Source organism: Globicephala melas, chromosome 11 (genome assembly GCF_963455315.2).
Source record: "Globicephala melas chromosome 11, mGloMel1.2, whole genome shotgun sequence".
Lineage (NCBI taxonomy): Eukaryota > Metazoa > Chordata > Mammalia > Artiodactyla > Delphinidae > Globicephala > Globicephala melas.
Window position 1 is genome coordinate 82,432,235 of NC_083324.2, and position 27,203 is coordinate 82,459,437.

The 27,203-nt window shown below is 38.9% G+C and overlaps 1 protein-coding gene across 13 annotated transcripts in view; it reads right to left on the reverse strand.

Moving 5' to 3' along the window:
* Positions 1 to 27,203, reverse strand: part of CARMIL1 (capping protein regulator and myosin 1 linker 1) — a 316,706-nt gene that overhangs the window by 121,630 nt on the left and 167,873 nt on the right. For all 13 annotated transcript variants that reach the window (XM_060307233.1, XM_030881247.2, XM_030881244.2 and 10 more), the window contains 4 exons: positions 24,662 to 24,737; positions 19,165 to 19,253; positions 17,870 to 17,964; positions 5,793 to 5,879 (listed from right to left, as the gene is read on the reverse strand). In XM_060307233.1, the coding sequence (XP_060163216.1) occupies positions 5,793 to 5,879; positions 17,870 to 17,964; positions 19,165 to 19,253; positions 24,662 to 24,737 (347 nt within the window). The remainder of the gene's footprint in view (positions 1 to 5,792; positions 5,880 to 17,869; positions 17,965 to 19,164; positions 19,254 to 24,661; positions 24,738 to 27,203) is intronic.

Below are 27,203 nucleotides of genomic sequence, written 5' to 3' on the forward strand. Positions count from 1 at the left end.
CTATCAAAGAGGTAAGAGACAAGAGCTTTGCAGTGAAGGAGGCAGAGATTTGATTAATTGTGTTAGATAAAAGGAACTCGCAATGGCCCACAGAAAAGGTTAATTTCTGGAGGAAACTTCTAGGATTGTTTAAATGACCAACTCCCTTCAGTTTGTCCTGTTATTGGTAGTATCAATGCATTCTGAAATGGAATAATCGAGTCCAAAACCTGTGGAAAATATCAGACTCTCATCAAGAAAATCATTTTTAAAATTATGTCCCTAGTGGGGTATAACAAAACTCAATAAATAAATTCCGAAATTAGAAGGTGAAATTAGCCTTGACAGCAAAACGCTCCTTGCCAAGCGTGGGCGCTTGGCAGTTGGCCAACATTTGAATAGAACTGGGAGAGAATCATGTTATCATGATCAGCTTCAAGCTACTGAAACAGAATGAAGGATTTCCTCCCCCACCTCTGGAGCCTACATCCACATGAGGCCTGTGTTAATAACACACTAATAGCAGGAAATCACAAAAATGTAGGATGGAAAAAATCAGGGCTCTTCCAACCCAAACTAGGCACAGATTTTCATGCTATTGTCGATTCTGGTTGTCTAGTGATTTTGACCATTCTTCATATTTATTATTGGAGTGTTTACAGCTGGAGAAAGGTGGTACCAGATGGCCCTGCATTGACATAATCTGGCAACCAGCAGGACATTTACTAGAAATCCAGAAAACTATCACTTAGCTAACATCTGAGGAAGAGAAAGGATATTTGGAGACAGTGTGGATGTCATGGGCAGATTAAAAAAAAAAAATCTGTCTTGAATTATGAGCCATGAATATAAATGTTTTCGTGGAACAAAAATACAAATGTGAGTCAAATTCAGCAAAAGCTTAAAACTGCCATTTAATCTGAGTTATTCTGAACCTGCAAAACCTTTCAGATCCTTTGTGACAGTCTGCAAGAATACTGAAAACCTTTAAGAAATCAATTTTTTAAAAAAACAACATTTCAAGATATACATCTTAGGAAGGGCAACTTAAAATTCTTTGGGTCACGTTATAAAACAATATTAATTCTCAAACACATTTTATTGCAGAGAAGAGATAAAGGTGTTGATCTTTATTTGTGAAGGGTATAGGGCATGGGGAGCTGTCCTGATTCACAAGGAAGTTGAGGAACCCAGCTCTGCCTAGGGACTCTGCCCACTCTCATCACACTGGAAGGGACAGGGCATCAGTGAGTGGGTGGCACTCAGGTGCCTCAGAAGCCAAACCTGCCCTCAGAAGGATCAATGATCACAGCAACCCTCTATCTGTCTTATAGTAATTAACAAATAAGTTAAATAAATATAATCAAGTTTAAAAACAAAAAAACCTCCACCTAAAAAAAGAGTTAGACTTATGAAGCACATAATAAATGATTAACATTTTAATGTGTGGAGAATTCAAATGAATAAAGAAAAAAATTGACACTGTAAACAGAACAGTAACAGAGGAGGGGAGACTAGCAATTTCCTCCAAAAGAAATACAAGTGACTAAGGAACGAGGCGGGAAAAGCTACTTAAGCAATAACTGAAGAAACTAAAATTAAAATATCAGAATACTTTTGTTCATATGCTTGATAAACAATTAAAAAAGAGAACAATATCTACTGACAGTGAGAGTGTAAAGAGGGTTATATGAAATACTTGGAGGACAACTCGACAATAAATATCAGAAAAAGCTTTTAAAAATGTTTGCAAACTCTTGGGCTTCCCTGGTGGTGCAGTGGTTGAGAGTCCGCCTGCCAATACAGGGGACACGGGTTCGTGCCCCGATCCGGGAAGATCCCACATGCCGCGGAGCGGCTGGGCCCGTGAGCCATGGCCGCTGAGCCTGCGCGTCCGGAGCCTGTGCTCCTCAACGGGAGAGGCCACAACAGTGAGACGCCCACGTACCGCAAAACAAACAAACAAACAAAAATGTTTGCAAACTCCGATCTAGCAATTCTACTTACAGGAATTTATCCTAAAGAAGAAATTAACACATGACCATTAACTGGATATAGAAGTCATTTTAGTGTTCTTTGCACTACTGAAGAATTTTAAATGATCTAAATGTACAACAGATCATTTAAATAAATTAGGGAACATTTTGCATACACTGAACTATGGCATAGCCTTTGAAAGTGGACCAAGTATTTACTGACATAAATGATCACAATTTACTACAGGGGGCAGGGGAGGAAGCTTATGCGATAGTAAGCACAGTATAATCGCATATATGCATGTAAGTGTTTTTTGTAGGTATGTATAGAGATAAACTATGTACAGGCAGAAAACAGTGTGGAAGGATGGGTACCAAGTTGTCAACGGTGACAGTCTTGTAATGGCTTGGTACTGGCATTACAAGTAATTTTTGCTTTCTCGTTTATACTTTTCAGTATCTTCTAAATCTTTACCATAAATATGCAATGCATCGATAATCATCAGAAAAAAAAGGTTTTTATGAAACTAATTTGCTGAGGTAGAAGAGTGATAACAAAAAGGGACCACACACACTTAGCTTTAAGATCTGTAGATGGCTTCAGGCAACAAGACAGAAAACACTGGCTCCCAGAGAAATGTTTCCCTTTGGAAAGTTGCTTTTATGCCTTCATCTTAAACATGTGGGTACAAACGTGTGCACATAAAATCATGGGACGTATGGAACCACCCCCAATTTCAAATCACTCAGTGAAACTGTATGGTCAGAATAAAGTATGACTAGATGGACGGAAAACCATTCCGGGACCACTTTGCTTCACCCACGCATCCACGACACATTTAGTGAGAACTTCCAGTGTGTTGGGTGCCAGGGACATGGCAATGAATGAGGCAAAGCCCTTACCATCCAGAACCTCCCAGGCTAGGACACAACCAAAATACAATGGGAGACGCACTAAAACTGAGGAATTTACAAATTCCTGTGCTATGGAACACAGAGAAGGGAACATCTAGTCCCACAGGGTGTGGTGAGAGGAGGCTGTCTGAGAGGCTTCAAAGAGAAAATGAGACAGAAACTGAATCTTCCAGGAGCAGCAGTCATTCACCAGATTTGTAGGTGTGACACTGCGGTTGTCCCAGGCGAAATAAAAGCATATAAAAACACACAACAGAGAGAGGGGAGGAGGGAGGGAGGGAGGGAAGGCGGGAGGGAGGGAGGGAGGGGAGGAGGGAAGGCGGGAGGGAGGGAGGGGGAGGAGGGAGGGAAGGGGGAGGGCGGGAGGGAGGGAGGGAAGGTGGGAGGGAGGGAGGGGGGAGGGAGGGTGGGAGGGAGGGAGGAAGGAGAGGAGGAGGAGAAGGAGAGGGAGGAGAGGGGAGAAGGAAGAGGAAGAAGATGATGGCGGCAGGGACAGCACGGCCCTTTGTGCCAAAAACTGCACTGTATGCGTATTAACCCATTTAATCCCACACCTCTGATGAAGCAGATGCTCGTATTTCCATATTACAAATGAGGCAGGTACAACCAAGAGATTGTAAAAGCAAATTTATAGTAAGCAAAGAAGTTAGGATTCAAACCTAGGCAATCTGCAAGAGAACCAGCCATTGCTACACATACTGCCCTCAAAACATCGTGATATAGTTAAGGAATGGGAGATTATTCAATTCAAGAAACTTTCACTGAACACCCACAATGGTCCAGGCACTATGCCAGGTGCTGGAGATACGGAGATGAGAGATACAGAGGCTGCAAGGAGAGCCCCCTTCAAGTAGGGAAGACACCACATTTATACAATAATGTTAGATATGATCTAGAAAGGAACGAGAAATTGATTCTGTTGAGGCCTCAGGAATAAGACGTCTCAGAAGAGATGATCACAGACGAGGGTTTTATAAAATAAACTGAAGCTCTCCAAGAATATTTGGAGATGTGTGAGATAAGAGAAAATATATATGGGTCTCTGCCTCCCATGCCCGTTCCTGGCACAGAGCTCCTCAAACCCTTGTAATTTCCTAGGTGATAAGAGCACCAGAAACATCCCTTGTTCTAATATTTGTCTTTGACCCTGACACTGACCCAGGTCTCCTTAAACTCCTGTAAATTCTTAAGTGGTAAGAGTATTAGCAGCATCTTTTGCTCTAATGAGGTAACCCTGGTGGGCTCCTGGATGGGGGCTGGTCACCAGGAAGACCAAGCCATGCTGAGAAGCCCCACCCCCACCCATCAACACTTCTGCAGAAAAGGGAGAGGGTCTGGAAATGCAGTGAATAACTGACCACGCCTACGTGATGCGGCCTCCATGAACATCCCAACGGTATGGGGTCTGGAGAGCTTCCAGGTTGATGGACACATCCACACCAGGAGAGTGACACACCCCGACTCCACAGGAACAGAAGCTCCTGGGCTCAGGACCCCCCCCAGACCTCGCCCTAAATATCTCTTCATCCGGCTGTTCATCTGTACCCTTTATCATACCCTTTAATAAACTAGTAAAGGTAAGTACGCGTTTCCCTGAGTTCCGCGGACCACTCTAGCAGATTAACCAAACTCAAGGAGGGGGGTCTTTGGAACCTCTGATAACCTGGGCGTGTGAACTGGTATCTAAAGGCGGTCGGGGGGCATGGCAGTCTTGTGGGACTGAGCCCTTAACCTGCAGGATCTCGTGCCATCTCCAGGTAGATACCGAGCTGAATTGTAGGCCACCCAGGTGGTGTCACAGAGAATGGCCTGTTGTGAGGGAAAAACTTCCACACATCTGGTGACCAGAGGTGTCAGAAGTGAGATGTTTTGTGTGAGTAGTAAAGGAGATGCACAGGAAAGAGAAACACAGAAGGCAGGCAAGAATGGAGGTTTTCCCTATACAAGATGAAAGACAAGTTTTTCAAGCAGAATACGAAGTTTATACAAAGGCACGGCGTATGCCGGGAGATTTTAATTATTATTGTGACGGTGCTGATGTAGCAAAATAAGAACAAAACTGAAAAACTGAGAGGATGGTGAGTGGAGTCAGGAAAGAACCTGGGGAAGGAAAGGCAATTTCCAGGACAGGAAATAGAGCAGGTAGAGCTACAGTGGTGACTGGGACTGGGCAGTTAGACCCAACTGTTTTCTGTGCAGCAGACAGTCCATCTGGAGGGGAAGGGGGAACGGGCAAGTGGGGATGCCTGATGTCTTTCCAAGGATGAACCAAGAAAAACACAACCAGTAGTGACCATTTTGTCATGTAGAGAAATATCGAATCGCTATCTCACGCACTTGGACCTAACAGAGTGTTGTAGGTCAATTATACATCAATAAAAACAAACAAAACATTGCTAAATCAAAAAAACAACAACAGCAAAACACAACCAGCTACCTCTAGGAATGTGAGGCAGGAAGCAGCCAGGTGAGCGTTCCCTGACTCAAAGTTTAAAAAGTTGGAGACCACAGGCATACCTGAAAATTATTCTCTACTCTGAAAGCATTTCACTTTAGAACACCAGAAGTCCAATCAGATAACTTCTTTATCTTAAAAGTACTTAAAAGAGTACTATAATACACATACAGATGACCCCTGAACAACGTGGGGATTAATCTGCGTGTAACTAATCGTCAGCTCTCTGTATCCACGGTTCCTCCACTTCCACAGATTTAACCAACTGTGGACCGTGTACTACTGTAGTATTTACTGTTGAAAAATATATGCATGTAAGTGGACCCGGGAAGTTCAAAGCACATTGTTCAAGGGTCAACTACATTTTTAAATGCAGATACACAACAAGTATTAATTCTAACTATGTAAGGTACCATGGGGCAGCAGAAATATTATAGACACAGTTAAGTAAATAAGATATACTGTACCTTTAGGTGACAATGAGGTTTTAGATAAATTTAAATGCTTTAATCCCTTTGGGAGTTTGGCAAACTGAATACTTAAAGACGACACACCTGAGAAAGAAAGGGAAAAGGGGGATTGTTAGAATTTTTAAGTTGTTAGGATTGCTTTTGTTTTACAATGCCTGAAAGTTAACTTTGATTCCAATTAAAGTGATCGTTTTTTCTTTCTAATGTTAGACACTGTTTTCTAATCATCTACCATCATGCCTCCTTTACTTTCAGTCCTACCTATAGGGTAAGAGAAAAGCACAATTATCGAAACTTTACCATTAGAGATGTTTTTCTTTGGACCAAGTATTATCCTTTCCTCATAGTGCTATTTCAAATGCAAATAGTCTTGGGAAGAGTGATATAATTTCGACTCTTTTCTTTTTAACCTGTGTCTTAATGAGCTGATCACTCTTCTAGGTGAACGGATGCATGCTATTTAATTATTGTCAAGAAAAACAATGTGATGTTAACTATTCAGATAACGGCTTCACTTTAAGCAGATGACTTCCAATATTTAATTGGCTTATGGCTAACAACCTCAGACAAAGCAGCAGAGCATGTTTTAAACTACCTTTAACCTACGCTTGGTAACATAAAATTAATCCCAAGGAATGTACAGTAATAAAAATCCGGTGGTCTCTAAATTTAATGGCCAGAGTGGGCTACTGTGAAAACCAGCTCATTCACCCAAGGACTGTAATGAATGTAGACTCTTTTCTGGGAGGAAATAAGTAATAGATGAATGTATGCTCTTCCAACAGGTCCTTCAACCAACCTCCTGCTGTATCTGAGTTATCACCTTCCCAGGGGGCATGTTTTGGGAAGAATCCTAAAACAGTATTAACTGTATGGTCCCAAACTCCAGGCACCAATAAGGAACAACCGTGCTGGCTGCTGCCCTATCACATAACCCCAAATTACATATAAATTTTATCAATTAATACGTACTACTCTAGCAATAACCTAAACGTCATTCAGCTTGATGAAGCTTCTAGATGGGCATTTCCCCAAGGATGGTAGGGTACTGAGAGACCCTACCTATCTCCCACAGCATTTCCAAAATAAGTTTGACAATCACTGGATTAAATAATGTTAAACAGGTTTTTTAATTAAAAATATTTCTAGAGATTTGAAAATGTTAATCCATAATATTAATTGCAGAGAGGGAACAGGACTGATATTTAGTCAATACATTCTTGTAAAATGTATTGGGGTGGGAGGGGAGAGAGGAAAAAGATGGAGAAATTTTGAAAATTTATTAATCCAAAAGTCAAAAAAAGAGAGAGGAAAAGGGAACAACAAAAAAAAGTGATAAAGAGAAAACAGATATACAGTAGACTGTCACACAAATAAATCAATAATTACATTAAATATAAATGTACTAAGTATTCAGACTAAAAGTCAAAGATGGATTAGCTAAACAATAATATCAGATGGTTTCGAGAGACACACTTAGAAATGCATGTATTCCAAAGTGAACCTAAAAGCATGGAAAAAGATATATGCTGCAAATCTAACCAAAAGAAAGCTAGTTTATCTGTAATAATATAAAACAAGTTAGATTTTAAGAAGTATTACTAGAGATAAATGAGATATTTCTTTAATGAAGAAGATGTAATAGTTTTAAATCTGCACAATCTGAACATCACAGTCTCAAAATATATAAAGTAAATCTAATGGCAAAAAAAGAAAATACACGTATTATTATACATATATATGTGTGTATACACACACACACTCAATAGAGGGAGATTTTTAAACACATCTATGTCAGTAGCTGATAAATGGACAAAAAAAGCTATAAAATATACAAGATATCAAGAGCATACTGAAAAAAATCTATTTGATATATTTAAAACACTGTACTTAATAACTACAGAATATATTTCTTCAAAATACACAAGGAAAATTTACCAAAAGTGACCATCTACTGAGTCATAAAGCAAGTCTCAACAAACAGTATATTCCTTAACTTCTGTAAAATCATACAGAGTATATTTTCAAACTATTAGTATGCTCTCTAACTGCTACCATTACTATGGAATTAAGATAGGAATTATTTAAAAAATTACAGTTAGAAAAATCCCCCAATAATTAGAACTTAAGCAATATATTCCTACATAACAAATGAGTCCAAGAAAAAAAAATCACAATGGAAATCTTTTTAAAATTTTTATTTAAATTTTAAAAATTATGACATCCAATTTTGGGGATACAACTCAAGCCCTCCTTAGAGTGAAGTCTATACTCCTAAATACATATGTGAATAAAGAAGAAAAGCTGGAAACTAATTATCAAAGTATTCATCTCAAGATGTGTAAAAAAAAAAAAAAAAAAGCAAATTTATCCTCACTCCATCCCTATAAACAGAAGGAAAGAAATAACAGAGAGAAGACATCATTAAACAGAAAGCAGTCATAAAATAAGTAAATTTAACAAAGCTTGTTCTTCAAAAAAAAAAAACAATAAAATTAATAAATCCCAGCAAGACTTTAAAAAAGAGAGAGAAAGAAAAGGATCAAATCAAATTATATAAATCAGAAATGAAAACAGAATGCTAGTAGCGATCCTGCAGACACTACAAATAGAACTGAAGGGTATAAAAAAAATCTACAGATCAAAAAATGTATCATTTTAGAAGAAATTCCACATGAAAAATACAACTTGGCAAAATTTACATAAGAAGAAATAATCTCTATTTAAGAAAATAATAAATCTATTATTAAAAACCTCTCAACAAAGAAAAGCAAAAGAAGACAAATATAAAAGAGTATGTATTATATAATTCTATAGTGGTGAGGTTCCAGAATAAATAAAGCTAATCTATCATAACAGAAGTCAGAATAGTAGTTACCTTTTCCAGGTGGTGGAGGGGAAGGGTGGGGCAAAACAAAAGAGAAGCTTGTGTAGTGCTGGTAATGTCCTATTTCTTGATCTTTGTAGAGGTTGCATAAGAGCATCCTCCTTGTAAAAATTCATTACGGGATTTACAAACTTTTATCAATGTACATTATACTTCAATGAAAAAAGTTACTTCAGAAAATTAGGTGCGGAAAATAACAGAGGAGAAAATCTAGATGTCTGTGGGTGGCAATGACTTTTTAGATACAACAGCAAAGGCACAGTCCATGAAAGAAATCATTGATAAGCTGGACTTCATTAAAATTAAAAAGTTCTATTGGTTACCAAGGAGGGGGGAAGGATAAATTGGGAGATTGGGATTGACACACTACTATATATAAAATAGATAATAAGAACCTACTGTATGTCACAGGAAACTACTCAACACTCTATAATGGCCTATATGGGAAAAGAATCTAAAAAAGAGTAGCTGTATGTATATGTGTAACTGATTCACTTTGCTGTACAGCAGAAACTAACACAACATTGTAAATCAACTATATTCCAATATAAATTAATTTTAAAAAATCAACAAGTTCTGCTCTGCAAAGGACAATGTCAAGAGAATGAGAAGACAAGCCAGAGACTGAGAGGAAATCTTTGCAAAAGGCACATCTGATAAAGGACTGTTATTCAAAATATACAAGAACTCTTAAAACTCCACAGTAAGAAAATAAACAACCTAATCAAAAAATGAGCCGAAGACCTTAATAGATATCTCACCAAAGAAGATATACAGGTGGCAAATAAGCATATGAAAAGATGCTCTACATCTTATGTCATCAGGGAAATGCAAATTAAAACAACAATGAGCTACGACTACACACCTATTAGGATGGCCAAAATCTGGAACACTGACAACATCAAATGTTCCAGGATGTGGAGCAAGAGGAACGCTCACTCATTGCTGGTGGGAATGCAAAATGGGACAGCTGCTTTGGAAGACAGTTTGGTGATTCCTTATAAAACTAAACTTATTGTTACCATGTAATTCAGCAATCACACGCCTTGGTATTTACCCATAGTAGTTGAAAACTACACGAAATTCTGGAAAAGGCAAAACTCTGGAAACAGTAGAAAGACCAGTGATTGCCAGGGGTTGGGTATGGGGGTGCATGGGGAGGAAGGATAAACAGGTAGAACACAGAATTTTTCAGGCAGTGAAAATACTCTGCATGATACTATACTATAATGAGGGATGCATGTCATTATACATTTGTCCAAACCCATTAAACACCAAGAGTGAACCCTAATGAAAACTATGGACTTTGGGTGATTACGATGCATTAATGGAGGGTCATCAATCGTAACAAATGTCTTAACTCTGCTGATGGATGTTGATAACAAGGGAGGCTATGCCTATGTGGGCCCAGGGAATATATGAAATCTCTCTACATTTCTCTCAATTGTGCTGTGAACCTAAAACTACTCTAAAAAAGTTAAGTCTTTAAAAAAAATTAGGTATGGAAGAGGAAAGGACACCAGATTCTTATTTTAAATATTGACAAGAGTTATCACTGACTACTCAGGACCAATTCTTTCACGTATTTTTTCACTCAGCAAAGTATATGCTACGACAATGTTTAAAAATGGATATATATATCCCCAAATCATGCTGAAAATATCTGTTAGATCGAAGTTAAACTTCAAGTTTGTTTCACTCAGGTTGACTTGAGTTGTTTTGCTTTGTTCTTTGAGAAAATGATAATTTCTAAACTTTCAATATTTTCTTTTGTGTCAGACACACCTGGAACACCACATAAAATTGTAAATGCCTACAACCAAATGCAAGGCCAGAATGGAACAATTATTTTACACTACTGGTGACACCCACCCATCTGTTCGTTCCTTAATCATAAACTTCCTTTTAAAAAGGAAGGTAGACAAAAAAGAATAAATAATCCAACAATACTTTTCTCTAGAAATAGAACTATCACACCCTCAAGTAATGAAAGTAATAAAACGTGAAGCTCCTAAGTTAGAATAAAGGTGAATAAAGTCATGTTTGAGCATTTATTTTAAACAAAGAAAGCAGGATTAAAGGTAAAAAGGACTAAAGTCTCAGATACAAGATTGTTCAGTTAAAGTATTTTTTATCTAATCCCAGACTAAGTTACTAGCTTCTTTTTTTCTTGATGAAATGTTTTGTTTTAGTTTCCTAGGCATCCACAACTCATAAATATATTATATTTCTTCTTTAAAGAAACACCCTTGCTAAGTGCTAATGGAATGAAAGGCGTAACTGGGGCCAGTACTGTTCAGTTTTTTGAAAATGAAAAAACTAAATTCACTTTTGATAAAAACGTAACAGATTATTACACAAAGGGTCCTCCACTCTGGCAGACTTCAGAAATGGGGTCTTGGCAACATGAATGAATTGAGGGTGCCTGGCAGCCAAAATCTCAGGAAAAACAAAAAAATTAACCTGCCTTGTACTTCCTGAAGTCAGTTACTCAACAGTGCCATGGAAGAAACTGATCACCAAGAAAACATTTCCCCACAAAGAAAGGACAGAAGAGACGTTTTCAACCTCTGGCCAAAACTATTCAATTCTGCCCCCCAAATAAAGCAAAACTTAGCCTTCAGAGCTGTGAATTAAAACGAAATTTATCACCAAAAGCTTTCATCTGGACACTTTACTGGATGAATAACCCTTCTTGTAATTTATTTTTGTTTTACTATGTGTCAAATTTAGAAGAAAAAAATGGTCGAATTTTTATTTCTCCTTTCAAAACAAAACTATTATCGAAATATTTATGACTAATAAAAAAGTAATTATAAAATGTTTAGAATTATAATTTGCCATCTGATGTAATTAACTTCCTAAGACAGGAAATTAAATTTGACATTGCAGTTTTAACCCATTAATCATGCATGTACTTAAAAGCCTATGACAATAACATATAAAACTCTAAAATTTTGATATTCTGGAATCAGTGTGATTCACATGGTTGGAAAAAACGGTTTAAGGTGGGTCCTGGTTGACCGGAAGCATAATATTAATAATTTAACAAAATCCTGCTATGGAGTTCTAGCAACATGATACAGGGAAACAAAAGACCTCTTTCTTGTCGGTTAGAAAGCACATAGATTTGACACTGTAGATACCAGAACACAGGTGAGAGTTAAAATCTTTAGATCTCTACTAATTCCAATGGCTTCCCTGGAGAGTTCAGAAACACTAAAAAAAAAAAACTAAGTAAATAAATAAAACACGATGGAGTATTTATTTCCATTTCAAAAATAAGACTGAGAGAAAGAGATTCAAGAACTAGGAATATAGGAATAAAAGACTAGTGGGAAAAAACTGTCAACACACTTAATTTTTGAATGCCCTAAAATCCAAATCTATGCAGTTTTTAAAATACTGTTTTACCCTGTATAACCATAAAAATATCAATTAAATATGGCTGAAATCATGACTCTAAACAAAAGTACTTTCTGCTGAGTAGCTGTCGCACAGAAACCTGGCCTCTTTAAATATCAAAGTGATTAAGAAAATGCATTGACGTGCTATGGAAAAAGCCAATGTTTTCCAAATCGCATACACAAAATTATTTCCTTACACTTCCAAGGGAAATCAAGACAGCCAAATCAGAAAATCCCAACCACAGTATAAGAGGCTGACTGATTGATCACTAAGGCAATTCTGAACAAGAGTCTGTCGGTACTAGGTATGACTCTGCAAACTTTTCCAAATTATGTAAACGTGGTTTCCTCATCTCTAAAGGGGAATAATAACATTTGTGCTATTTAACTTCACAAGACTATTTTATGAATCAAATACGGTAGTAAAAGTTAACACTTATTGAGAGTGTATAGTATGTGACAGGCGATTCTTATGGCTTTTATGTGTATTATCTCATTTAATCTTTAGAACACCGTTATGTAGGAGGTGCTATTATTATTTTAGAGATGGGAAATCTGAGGCATAGAGAAGTTAGGTAACTAGTCCAAGGAAACTCAGATGTAAAGTAGAGAAGCCCAGATCTGAACTATGTATTTTGACTGCAGAATCCACTGGTATACACTGAGATATGAAAGATCTACAGCACCCCAAAATGTAAGGGACAATTCTAGAATCTATTTATCTTGTCTCATCCAGAAAATCAAATCAGAGCCACCACCAGATGGCTGGAGAAAAAATAAAATATTTGGGTGCTTCAGGTCAACATTTCCAAAAGAAAAACACTCCAAGACAGGATTCTAAATCATCTTTAAACAAAATAATCCAATTTAGAACAAAGTGAGGGGAGGAAATAAGGACAGACATTCCTGAAGAGACTAAGATCATAAAAATCTAGGATAACTGGGACGGGTAACTAGGGAGAACAGAATACAGAGCTTGTGACATTTAGGGAAGGAAAGTGTGTGAAATGAGCAGAGAGAGAAGAGCTGCACTCCCCCAAAACACTCAACTTTGATCCAAAAAGTCATCAGATCCAAAGGATTAGTCACGAGGTGATGACTGAAACACCCTGGTTCAGATACTAGGTCAGCCCAGAGGACTCACCACAGAACTAGTTAATGAAGTTCAGCTAGAACAGGGAGTTTCAAGCCTTTTCAACCATGACCCACATAAAGAAAGAGATTTGTCATCATGATGCAGGAACCTCATAGCAAAATAAACACATACACATGTAATAGAAAACTAAAACCCAAAATTTCCTGAACAATGCACTCTGGTATTTTCTATTCTATTTCTTTTTTTTTTTTTTAATGCTTACCAGGTCTTGACCCACAATCTGAAAACACACTGGGATAGAAGGCCAAGAGCAAGCTGGGGCGCAGGGCCGGCCCCACAAACAGGATAAGAGAAGCTCCTGCCTGTGTGTGGTCCGTTCACTGCCCTGTGGGGCTCTCGCAGAGCGGAAGCAGGGCATCCAGCATTGGAAACGTTGCCCATACACACTACACCCCTCCTACTAAATCATACTTCAACCTCCTCCACCCCAAGCCCCTTAACAACAGAAGGCTGCCTGTCCTCTGCACATGAGCCTGACAGGGAAGCTGAGCTGTAAATATCAGGGCTTTGCTGCATCAACTTTCATATCACAAAGCAAGGAGCCAAACTTCCTCTCTAGAGTTTCCAAATAAGTCCCTGAAAGAATGGTTCAGGTACAAAATCAAATTCCACTTGGTGCTTAAATTCCTCAGAATTCGAGGCTGCCAAACTGCCTTGTGTTTCTTTGCAATTCCTTGTAAATAATCGTCCTGGGCTCGGTCTCAAGACTGAACAATTCAATTGGAAACTCCTCCCCCATGCTTTTTTATTGTTTTCCATTGAAAAGCTCAGAAAAAAAGTCATGAACATTTTTCCCTATTTTGAAGTTTCTATAAATATTTTACACTCAGTTGGATTTCTTGTGGACTTTCCATCCAGGAGCAGAAAAGCTACCAATCACTTTCAGATATTTAGCCTGGATGAAAAAAAAGCCCGTAAAGAATTTGTGTTCAGAAGGGTCAGCCCCAAGAGTGAAAAAAGGTGGGGAATACAGGTGTTGGCAATTGTCCCAGGGCACCGGCAAACACAGCGACGAATGAATCAGAGGGGGCAGAATGTGTCAGGAGTGTCAAAACTTGAATGTAAGTGAGCAGAAAACACCCCGAAGAGTCGGTATCTACGCATCAAGCTGTGGAAAACATCCTTGGAAGGATTCATGGTTCTAACACCTGGGAACAGACTGCAGGTAGGTGAAAAGATGCACAAAATCAGGTCACACAGGTAGGAAAGTGGAGCAAAGAGGCAGGCAAATGTCATCTCTGAATACATGCTCTGACTCTGTACAAAAGAAATCTCTATAAACTTCACCATGGTTTTCAACTGCAATTTAAAAACCACAAAAGGGAATTCGATTAAATGAAATCAAATTTAAAGAAAATATTTATTGATTACGTACAAGGTCTTAGGCTAGATGTAGTGTGTCTTCGAAGGTTAGGAAAGAATGATGGACGGAAGTAGGGAAGAGAACTAAGCTGGTGGAGAAACATCAACATCTAATTACAATGCGGCAGAATGAAGGAAGCACTGTTGCAGGAGTTTAAACCAAAGGAGAGGGTCCAATAGACAAGGTTGTCCAGTAGGGCCGCACCTCAGGGCATATGACGCACATGACAAGAAAGATGAAGGGCCTCAGACTCATTCTGCCCCTCACTGCCTCCCAAACCCAAACAATAACAAGAGGTCTTTGGGGTCTGGCTTCTTCAACTGAGCGTAACGTTTCAGGGGGTTCAACCGTGTCTTAGGCAGGATCAGTGCCACGTTCTCTCACGCTACTGAGTAGTGTTTCACAGTACAGATACACCATATTTTGTTTATCCCCTCACCAGTAATGGGCATTTGGGTTTCCACTTTGGGGCGATCATGAATAACACTGCTATCAACATTCATTCACGAGTCTTCTTGTGGACATACGTTTCATTTCTCTTGGGTAACACCTAGAAGTGGAACTGCTGGGTCATCAAGCAAATTTGTGTTTAACTTTTTTTTTTTTTTTTTGCGGTACGCAGGCCTCTCACTGCTATGGCCTCTCCCGTTGCGGAGCACAGGCTCCGGACGTGCAGGCTCAGCGGCCATGGCTCACGGGCCCAGCCGCTCCGCGGCATGTGGGATCTTCCCGGACCGGGGCACGAACCCGTGTTCCCTGCATCAGCAGGCAGACTCCCAACCACTGCGCCACCAGGGAAGCCCCTGTGTTTAACTTTTGAAGCAACTGGTTAACCAGTATCCAAAGAGGCTGCCCCATTTTACACTCCTGCCAGTAATGCATGAGTTCCCATTTCCCACATCCTCTCCAACACTTATGTTGATTATAGGCAAACTATTGGCTCTGAAGTGGTATCTCAATGTGGTTTGAATCTGTGTTTGCCTGATGACTAAGGAGTGTCCCTTACTGCACTCTGGATTTCACATCCTTAGCAACTGGCATTTAACAACTACTGATTTTGTCCTGCCAGTAGAGAAAAATGTTCGAGTCCCTTCCATCTTAAAAACAAAAGCCAAACAGACCTCATGTCTATAAAAGGTGATCTATAATGGTTTCCACTTTGTTATAGTCACCTCTTTGTGGCATTCGACTAATAGAACAGTTGTTTTTCTTAAAGAAAAGACTAAACCCCAGAGAAACTCCTGTTGCAGGGATATGTCTCCATTATTTTCAGCTTTGCCCTATGTATCTATGAGAGTGTCTTTCACATGAACTAGTTTTCCAATTCAGTCTCAACCTTCCTTTAGGTTCACTACTTCAGAAGCTGTGAAGTTCCTCTTCGAATGTTTGTTTGGAAACCACATGGGTATCTTTTTCAATGAAGAACAATGTCAATATCAGGAATAAAAAAGCAGAGCTGAATGTCTATATCAGTATCTTCAGCTCAGTTGAATAATTAATCCTCATCGAATATATAACATCACAAGATGAAAGGCCCTTATTCAACAATGCTGGAAAACACCTGCAACAGATAATGAAAAGGAAGTAATCTCTCTAGAGATAAAGCTACTTCATCTTAAACCTCATCCATCAACGTTCTCCTACTGTGAATTCAAACTCTCAAGTTTCACTTTCTAAACCTACTGACTCTTCCCTCTACTCACACAAACACTTGTAATGAAAACTTCTTTTGCCTCATCATGAAATCTAGTCCTTCAACTTCTCTCTATTCTTACATTCAAATCTTGTTAAAAATTTAAAAACATTTGTGATGGTCAGAATCGTAAGATGGTCCTCAAGATTCCTGCCCCCTGGTAAACACACCCGCTATAATTTCTTCAAGTGTGTGGGCAGACCAGTGAATATGCTGGGATATTATGAATGTGATTAGGTTACTAATCAGTCAACTCCGAGTTAATGAAAAGGGAGATTGGGGCTTCCCTGGTGGCGCAGTGGTTGGGAGTCCGCCTGCCAATGCAGGAGACGCGGGTTCGTGCCCCGGACCGGGAAGATCCCACATGCCGCGGAGCAGCTGGGCCCGTGGCCATGGCCGCTGAGCCTGCGCGTCCGGAGCCTGTGCTCTGCAATGGGAGAGGCCACAACAGTCAGAAGCCCACATACCGCAAAAAAAAAAAAAAAAAAAAAAAAGGGAGATTGTCTTGGGTGGGTCTGACTCAAACAGGTGAGCAGACTGAAAGAAAGAGCATCAGAGAGATGTGCTTCCGCTGGCCTGGAACGCGAGGCAGACAGGCATGTTGTGAGAGGAGGGGACTACATGGCAAGGACCTGAACACAGCCTCCAGGTGCTGGGAGTGGTCCCGGGCAAGCAGCGAGCAAGAAAATAATGACCTAGTCCTACAGCCTCAGGAGACTGATTCTGCCAACAACCAGTGAGCTTGAGGAAGGCCCCAGGTCACAGGTAAGATCACAGCCCCAGCTAACAACTTGATTTCTGCCTCATGGCACTGAGAACCCACCTAACCTCTACCCAGACTTCTGACCCCAAAACACTGTGTCATAATAAATCGGTGTCACCTTAAGCGGCCAAGCTTCTGGTAATTTGTTACCCAGCAATAAAAAACCAATACAATAGTTTAAAAATAATATCCTCTTTCCGAGAAAGACAAATACCGTATCACTTATACGCAGAATCTAAAATATGACACAAACGAACATATCTACAAAACAGAAACAGACGCACAGACATAGAGAAGAGACATGTGGTTGCCAAGGGGGAGGGGAGGTCGGGGAGAGGGATGGACTGGGAGTCTGGGGTTAGTAGATGCAAACTATTTCATCTGGAATGGATAGACAACATGGTCCTACTGTATAGCACGGGGAACTATATTCAGTATCCTGGGGTAAACCATAACGGAAAAGAATATAAAAGAGAATGTATATATGTGTATAACTGAATCACTTGGTTGTACAGCAGAAATTAACACAACATTGTAAATCAACTAGACGTCAATAAAAATAATAAATAAAAATAATATCCTCCTTTCCATCTGTGTCACTTCAAGAATAGCTTATCAGCTGATAAAACTGTAGCACGAGTATTTTCACAAAAGGGTGGAAAGAATTAGAAGCCAACAAGAGCATCAGCAGCATTTATACCATAATTACAACTAAGCTTGACACTATTCTCCAGGCACGGCTCAATTAAAACTCCCTAATCCTCTTACAGTTCTGGCATCAATGGTCACGTAGATGTTACGGTACCTCGATCCTCCAGTGGGTTGCCAGCAAGGTTAATCGTATGGAGTCCTGAGTTGGGATTATGTGCTAGAGCACTGGCCAGTTTTTGTGCAAAATCTCTGCAAGTAAACAAAACGGTCAGATGAAATAACACAAAGTGTAAAACTGCTCAAATAAAAAATTTAAAGCTAGAATAGCTAGGGTGAAATCTAAAAAGAGAAAAGCATTCTTTACAATATTAACCTATGTATCATATATTTGTTAAGAACCAATCTATTTACCCTAGTTCATATCCTCATTAGAGTCTGTAAAGCCATAGCTAGAATATGATTCATCTTGATCAGTCAAAATCTCATTCAAAAGAAAAAAGAAAATATATAATTGCCCCTTTAAAGACACACTGCAGGATGCTATTAGTAGTACTATTTGGCTCCTTCATGACTTAAAAAACAAATCCTGAACTGAACCTGCTTTTCATGAAAAGTACAGTAGGCTATTCACTGTATCAGTTCTAATTTCATGCAATAATCATGAACGCAAAACTGACTGCCCTAATCATTGAATTTAAAGGCTACAGTCGCTAGCGCTATATTTTAACAAAAGTCAAAATCACTATTTCAGGTGTGTTTAACGTAAAATAACACACTAAGTGCTATGATTATGAAACCGTCAACCCTCCTCATGTAGTAGCAATAGTCTTTACTCCAGCAGATTCAAACTCGCCTGCCCCTGGTAAGGCTTGGGTATTGGTTACTGAACCACCAGATGAAGATTATTTAAGTGTGAATTTGAAAAGGGAGAGAAATGGCTAAAACAGCTCAAAACAAAGCAGTAACATCCTATGAAATGTGTTATTACTATGACTACCATTAATGATACTAGTGAAAGCTAATGCATAGCATCTATAATATGAAAGATACTTTTCTAAACACTTCCCAAGTATTAATCCATTTATCCTTACTACCATATTCTATAAAGTAGGCATTATTATTATCTCCACCTTAAACATGAAGACACTGAGGCACAGAGAACTGAAACAATTTGCCCAAAGCCATCAGGCATCTGGCTCAAGGGTCCATGCTCTTACCCACTATACTTATGTACCCTCAGAAATACCATGTGACACAACCGCAAAAGATGTTAGAAAATCCTTGACCTTCATGATAATGATGGGGATCACAGGGACTTTTTTAAAGAAAGGAATACACTATACTCTATATGTGAGTAGCCTAACGTTTTTCTCAAAACTATACATTAATTTTAGAGGAAATGGAAAAATGTTTTAAAGCAACACATTCATGTATTCAGGAAATACTCACGTTCTAAGTCCAGCGTTTTCCAACACCAGTTCTTCCAGTCGATTGGACCTACTCACCACCCTCAAGATCTGTTCGCAGACATCAGTGGACTATAAGAGAAAATATTCTTTGACCATGTCATAGGTCTAAAAATAATCTCACTTCACTGTCATAAATCTATGCAGATGCAAAGTTTTTGTTAAATAAATCATTCATTCAACAAACTATGACTCAACATCTACTACTACACACCCTCACGATGAAGGTCCTGGGAATACAACGCAGAGGACAAGGTCTCTGCCGTCAAGAGTGTACCCTCCGGAAGGCAATCAGACAAGAAGGAAATACACAATTATGATAGAAAAACAGAAATATAGAAATAGAAAACTAGAAAGGCCATTTTTGGTAGTGCTATGGGCATACAGAGGCGTATCTCACCCAATCCTGGGAAAACCAAAAGGACTTCCCAAGAAAGGGATATCCAAAATCACACACTAAAGACTGAGTGGTAGCAACAATGGTGATGATGACGATGAGGCTTTCTTTACTGAGCTAAGCCCTTTACGTGTATTTCATTATAAAACTGTTAATTATTATTATTCCCTTTTTGTAGATAAGAAAATTAGATTAAAGATGTCATGTACTTTAAAAGGGAGGCTGAATAACCACTTGATAATCGTTAGGTATTACGATGTTCCTACTAGTAATCTCTAAACTAGGGTAAGGTAATAAGAAAGACTTCAGTAATCAATGGTCTCATGTCAATAAACCTCATGTTTACAAAAATTATGTAGTTGTAAACTTACATCTGTCAAAATATTTTAAAGTCTTATGATATAATGTTAAATGAAAATGCATAATTAAAATGTTTAATAAAGATTACAACAATTGAAATAGGTAAGCTATGTAGCAAAAGTCTTGAGGGGACTATGAAAAATGAAGAGTTGTGCCCTGGTAGAATTGTGCATAATTTTTTCTTTTAAATTTTTATTTATTAATGTTTTATATTTACTTATATCCTGCCTTATTCCAAAAGTAATTTAAGGTGGCTCCTGACCTTAAAATTATTTGGACATTAAAAAGTGATATTTAAATGTCATTATAATCTAGGGTCTATTTAAATCCTTTATATTATTTTAAAAAGAGAGAGAGAGAAATCATTTTGTGTCATGCATACAAATGTCAAAGCAGTTTCTTTTCTTAGAATACCACATAAAAGTATTATAGTTCTTTGATTTATCAGATCATAAATACCCAAGTGGATTAACCATTATGGGAACAGTATAAAATATAGCAAAAGTTCTCCAGTGAAGTAGCCTTTAGAAAAACTGACTTGGAAAAACCACCAAGTCACCCAGCATTTAAGGCTGTTATAATTCTTCTGTGCTGCTTGATCCCACTGGGTCTATAATGTTGCTTTCACACTATTCCTGGGCTTCTAATGTGTCCCACAGATTGATGAGGGGAGAGGAAAATTAATTCCAAGTGACCCAATGCCTGCAATTTATATTATGCTGACAGTGGTGATTTTCAAAATGGTGACCCCTTATCAGTATAATTCTTCGCCTTACAATATACAACCAGAGGAACTGATCTTATTGTGTCGTCATGATAAAAAGTGATTACTCAGACATGTTTTTGCAAAGATTATTCTAATTTCCAGAAATAATCCATGGTATCATTACCGTTCCAGGGCTACCTCAGAGCATCCAGAAAAGTAATTTACCAAAGCCAGGATGTAAAGCAGGGCTTTCATCTACCCATTGGGCATAATTACTGTAATAAAAGTTTTTTTAAAAATGTATGAAAAGTGTGTCCAACTTTTCTTTAAGATGCCAGTAGGGGAGAGGAGTAATAAGTCGTTCATGATTACATTAATTTTGCTACTTTTTATTAAGTGCCAACTACATGAAAAGCATTATTTGCTACACCAAAGAATATAAAGTGATGGACATTTTAAAGAGATACACACACAAACCTAGATAACAAGTAAATGTTACCATTACGTAGTCTTCCCCAAATGTCTACTTCATGTTCAGCACTACGTTTACAGATTTAGAGGAAATTTTTTTTAACGAATTAATACAATGACTCTCTAAGAGCTTGTATTTATTTAAAAATCAAATGTAGGACTTCCCTGGTGGTGCGGTGGTTAAGAATCCGCTTGCCAATGCAGCAGACACAGGTTCAAGCCCTGGTCCAGGAAGATCCCACATGCTGCAAAGCAACTAAGCCCATGCACCGCAACTACTGAGCCTGCACTCTAGATACCGCGAGCCACAACTACTGAGCCGCGCACCACAACTACTGAAGCCTGCACACCTAGAGCCCATGCTGTGCAACGAGAAGTCACTGCAATGAGAAGTCCACACACCACACACCTCTAGTTGAGTCCCCTGCTCGCCTCAACTAGAGAAAGCCCGCGCGCAGCAATGAAGACCCAACGCAGCCAAAAAAAAATAAAAATAAAATAAATTTAAAAAATAAGAAAATCAACTTTAAAAAATTTAAAAATAAAAAGTACAGTATAAAAACTAGAAGAATCACTATAAAATAACAAATGAACTAATCCAATAAAACAAATATGAAAATTTGGAACTAAGAGGAACCACGTACATTATCCAGCCCAACCACATCATTTTTAAATGATTTTAAAAGACCCACTGATGCTCAATGACTTGCCTAAATTCTAAAACTGAGAGCATTGAGCAAGACCTCAATTCTACTGCTAATTTAATGAGTCCAGAATCCTGGTCCTAATTGCATATTCAGCATATCTTCAAAAAAAAAAGAAAATCCCTCTATCCCTCCATTTAAATTTACGATACTGACTGCTAACTGGCTTCATAAGATCAGCATAAAGCATATGTCATATTTTTCCTGTGGTACCTTCAGCTCAGGAGACTTCTACTGAGCAAGCAGCAATCTTAACAACCCAGAGAATTCATATAACTTGAGAGGAGGGTACTTCTTTCTACACTTCGTGTTTTAAAAAATTCACGGAAGGTGTAATGCCTTCCTTTGCCTCAAACAGACCAGGTGTTAGAAAATGTTCTGAGACTGCATACTGTAGAAGCCATCAAAGGGGAAAGTATCATTTCTTTCTTTTTTTTTTTTTAATTTCTCTTTTTGGCTGTGTTGGGTCTTCGTTGCTGCGTGCAGGCTTTCTCTAGTTGCGGCGAGCAGGGGCTACTCTTCGTTGGGGTGTGCAGGCTTCTTATTGCGATGGCTTCTCTTGTTGTGGAGCACAGGCTCTAGGCGCACAGGCTTCAGTAGTTGCAGCACGCAGGCTCAATAGTCGTGGCTCATGGGCTCTAGAGCGCAGGCTCAGTAGTTGTGGCACACGGGCTTAGTTGCTCAGCGGCATGTGGGATCTTCCTGGACCAGGGCTCACACCCGTGTCCCCTGCATGGGCAGGTAGATTCTTAACCACTGCGCCACCAGGGAAGTCCCTATCATTTCTTTTTAACTTTGAGTAACAAACATGGAAGAATTGCTAGTATTCTTTTTGAAAACTTGCAGAGAGCTAGCCCAAAGACCATTTTTCATTTTTAAATACCCAATATTAAAACTATGCACATTTGCATTTTTATGTTTAAATCTCAGTTAATAGATAAGCAGTGAGGGCAATCCTCAAATCCTGTCACTCCACTTCCTGCCATCCCGGGACACCCAAGAAAGCATATGAACACTTACATGCTTTGTCTAGCCAAGACTGAAATAATTAGGTGCATGTTTTCTTCCCTAAACATCTAAGGCAGTTAAAAGGAGATGCTGCCTGGGAGGAATAATGACAGAATGGCAGCACCGGTGGCCTGGTACTAATGATTTGGGACAACTTCCAAAAGTGGGATTTCCACAACCTCCTCACAGCTCTCTTGTGCCCCGTTTTGAAAATCGTGGGCTTAAGGTGAATGTCTGAATGAACCAGGAAACCTGACTTCGTAGCAAAGCATTGTTCTCTCTGATCCCACAATCCCTGGGCTAATCTACTTCTCATTCCTCAAAATGGCTCCCCTCGCGCACCTGGAATCTCTGCTGGTTCAGTCCTGCAAATGGTCCCCATCCCTGCAAACAGCAATGAGAGACTTCTGTTCCCAGGTCTCCCATCACGGCTGTTTGTTCCCTGGGAGGTCACCATCTGTACCTCAATCATCACTGACCTCAGACACCACCACCACCCCCGGCCGTGTAGCTGATACAGTCTCTATAATTCATGCTCCCCCATTTGTTCATTTCTCAGCCTCTTTGCTAATCTGATTGTGACATGCCTGTAATACGTTAGGCATTGTTAGAATTTCTATACACATTATTTACTCATCTCAATAACCTGCAAAATAGTTATATTTCTATGTCCATTCATTCAACAAACTCATTTGACATCTATTTATTAAACCAAGTTTTACTGTGTAGCTATTGAGCCACAGATTCTGATAAGACATGAGCTCCAACTAGCTCACAATAATAGGGACGCAGGAAACAGAGGCCTTGGAAGGTCAAGTAATGTATCTAAGGTCACACAGCCTTGTAATAAGAGTCAGAATCTGAAACCCAGATTTGTGGGTTTCCAAGCCCACACTCTTTTTGTCTGCTGCATTGGCTCTTAATAATCCCCAAATGAGTTCTGCCTATGCTCATACCTATAACGCCTTAAGCCACTCACACGCCAGGCAAGTTCAGAGAACCAGCAGGCTGGCCGCCAGCAAATCTCAACCCTCCACTTTCAATAGATCCATGTCTCAATCCAAATTCTATCTCTTCACTTTTAAAATTTTAAACCCCCAGTTTCTATGACCTCTGAAAGGTGGAGGCTTGAATGTAAGAGTTTCCAATAAAACAACATCTAAATTATCTTCTGTGCTAAGATGAAGCAGCAGAAGCCTAACTCATGGATAAGCATCTGTCCATATGGCTGCTTTGAATTTGCAAAAAAAAAAAAAAAAACCCAACAGAGCATCTTATTTCCAATAGTAAAACAGACCAAAGCTTTGGCTCCCCCATGCCTTATAAAAACTAACAGATTTCACTTTGATTTCATTTTGCTTACATATAAATCTGCCCAAAAACTCATCTAGAAAATGAATGTTAACTATCATAATTAAACCAGACCAACTCTACCTTAGCAACCTTTTCCTAAATTCTCAGGAAGGGAAGCTTTGTGGAGATGGAATGCAAGATAGGAACATACAACCTGCTATCTGCAGCTGTGCAAATGTAACTTTAACAGTCTTTGCCAACAGCATGAGTGTGTACTGAAGCTCCACTAAATGCGTCTTTCTGTTCATCATCTAAAATTGCCTGAAGCAGCTGAAAACATGAGGAAGTACTTCTCTGAAGCATCTCACATTACAAACTTTGTTAAATGGTCTGCAGATCATTTATAAGAAAATATCCCCCTAAGAAATAACATGTACGCGGCTCAACCAGCGTGGCAGAAAAACAAATGTGTGTTGTGTTTTTATATAATTATCGGGTTTTTGAAATTCAGCGAAGCTAAGCAACATCTTCAATTACTTACCAGTTTTAGATCCTTAGAGGACAGCTTAGTGAACCACTGATTGTATTCCAGAGCAGCGATGATAGGGATTAGGTCCCTAGAAGCAGAAATAACAAAATACATGAAAGTGCTCTTACAGTGGCCATATGGCGCTTGACTTCTTAATCCATGACATCCCAGTTTACCTGTTAATTTCTGTTATTTATAAGCACAACATTCAGCTATATCTATTTTGACCCCCAGACAACAATTAAATTCCCTAGGACAGATCTTCAGGATGATGTAAGCAGAATTCCTAAAAGCTGAAGGTAAATTACCTCTAGGGACTCTGATTCCTATTTCCAAAGAAAAAGAGGTTGGTAGCAGTGTTTGTTTGAAGAACCTCCTTACTCTAAGAGAAATCATATGTCTAATTCCACACTAACAGGTCCTATTTCTTCAGACTGCTCCTTCATAAATTCTTTCACCATCAAGTATATCATATGCTCTCTAGCTAGAGGAGTTTATACGGCAAGCAAGGACAGTATCTAGCCTGATGATAAGTGACATCGGATGGGATCCCCAATGCTTATTGGCAAGCATCCCACAACCATTTGGTACCTTGCTTGCAGTTCTTAGTACGGATTATACACGTGAGATAGTCCAGGTGTTATTTTTTGTCTTATGCCTCATACAAGTTCTTCAACCATAGAGTGAAGCTATTTGTAACAGAGATCTGCCACCACACTATTTTTCCAGCCCCTAACTCATGCTCAAGCCAAAAAGCAGACACTTCACTACTCACCAAACATATGCAATTTCACAATCAGAGTTATCTTTTACGACAGGGGAAGAAGGGTGGGGGGAAGGAATAGTTAGGGCGTTTGGGACTGACATGTACACACTGCTATATTTAAAATGGATAACCAACAAGGGCCTACTGTATAGCCCAGGGAACTCTGCTCAGTATTATGCAACAACCTAAATGGGAAAATGTATAACTAAACCACCTTGCTGTACACCTGAAACTATCACAACATTGTTAATCAACTACACTCCAGTACAAAATTAAAAGTTAAAAAAAAATTAAAAATTAAAAAAAAGCTGTGTTCAGCTACAAAAATCCATGTATCTTTCAATGCCTGTATCATAATCCTCTCCTCTATTAAGTTCCCCCAGGTCACCTCAACCAGCACAATATTTACACCTCTACTTAGCATTTATTTTATTCTGTCTTATAGTATAGTTTGATGCTTAAACATCTATTCCTCATCACCCCAGGTTGTAAGTTCTTTGAAAACAACATCGATGTCTATTTCAGCTTTGTGGCTTCAGGGAGGCCATATCAGTTTTACCCTCAGGGCACGACAAGCAGCAAATGAACAAATTTTTACTGAAATAGAAATGAAAGGCAGAAGGTAGAAAGAGAACTGAAAATCACTATTATTTCAAGCTTCAAGGTACCAGGCCCCATGCTAGGCACTTTACATTTAAATCTCAAACAACAGCTCATTTAAATCTGAAAACAACGCTAGGAGGTACTACTGTTTACATTTTACAGATGAAGAAATAGATGCTCAGAGAAATATAGTGAAACTAGGCCAAAGGGACAGAACTACAGTCAAAACCCAGCCTCTGAAGCACGCGTGTGTAGTTTCATCAGATTTGCTTTAAAAAGTGAAACGAGCACCCACAGGTGTCAGAGAAAATGCCAGGGAATTAGTCTTCATCATGGGGTTCCACGTGCCATCTTTTCCACCGAAAAGCCTCTTTATTAACTTTGCTAAGTTTCAGATTAAAAAACAAAAACAACAACTCTTCCCATAGTTGTTTTAGGGTCTCCACTCTCTCATCTCTTTCCATCGACCAAGGGCTCAGAACAAGTCCCGACATTTCTCCATGACATCTAATGACAGTTGCAGCTTCTCTGGGAGTAAATTCCACCTTATAATACAGGGCCCCCCAAGCCCACGGTATCTGAGAGTTCTCACCTGTACTTCCCCATTCAGGAACTATGGCAAATCATTCTCATCTCATCTCCTTTTGTGGATTTAATGTCAAGTAGTGACTACACTTCAGAACCTCTTTATTGTGTATTTTGTTCTGTCACTTGATGTGACTTGAAGTACAGCTGGCTTTTGTCATATGAATTCATTTCCAGGAGTTGAAGGGCACATCAATAATAGAACCAGGTTTCACGTTAATGCGGTGGGTAGGACAGCGTCATCTCTACATGTGACATGCAAAAACCTTGAAAATAATATGCTGGTACACTAAAAGTCAAACCTAACACTTAATGACACCAGAAATGTTTGGAGTGCAATATTAAATTTTAAAAATATACAGCGTTACAGGTGCATACTTGTGTGATCAGAGCCAATGAGTGTAATTGGTAAAAACTACATATAAAATGATAGACATAAATGCTCACAAATATAGACACTGTGTTTTTTTTTAAGAAGAAAAGTATAGCAAAATGTTACGAGAATACCTTGCCTGGGTGGTAGCATTAAAGATGATATGAATATTTTTCTAACAGAATTTTTGTACTATATTTCTAAATTTATCTAGAATGATCCATAAT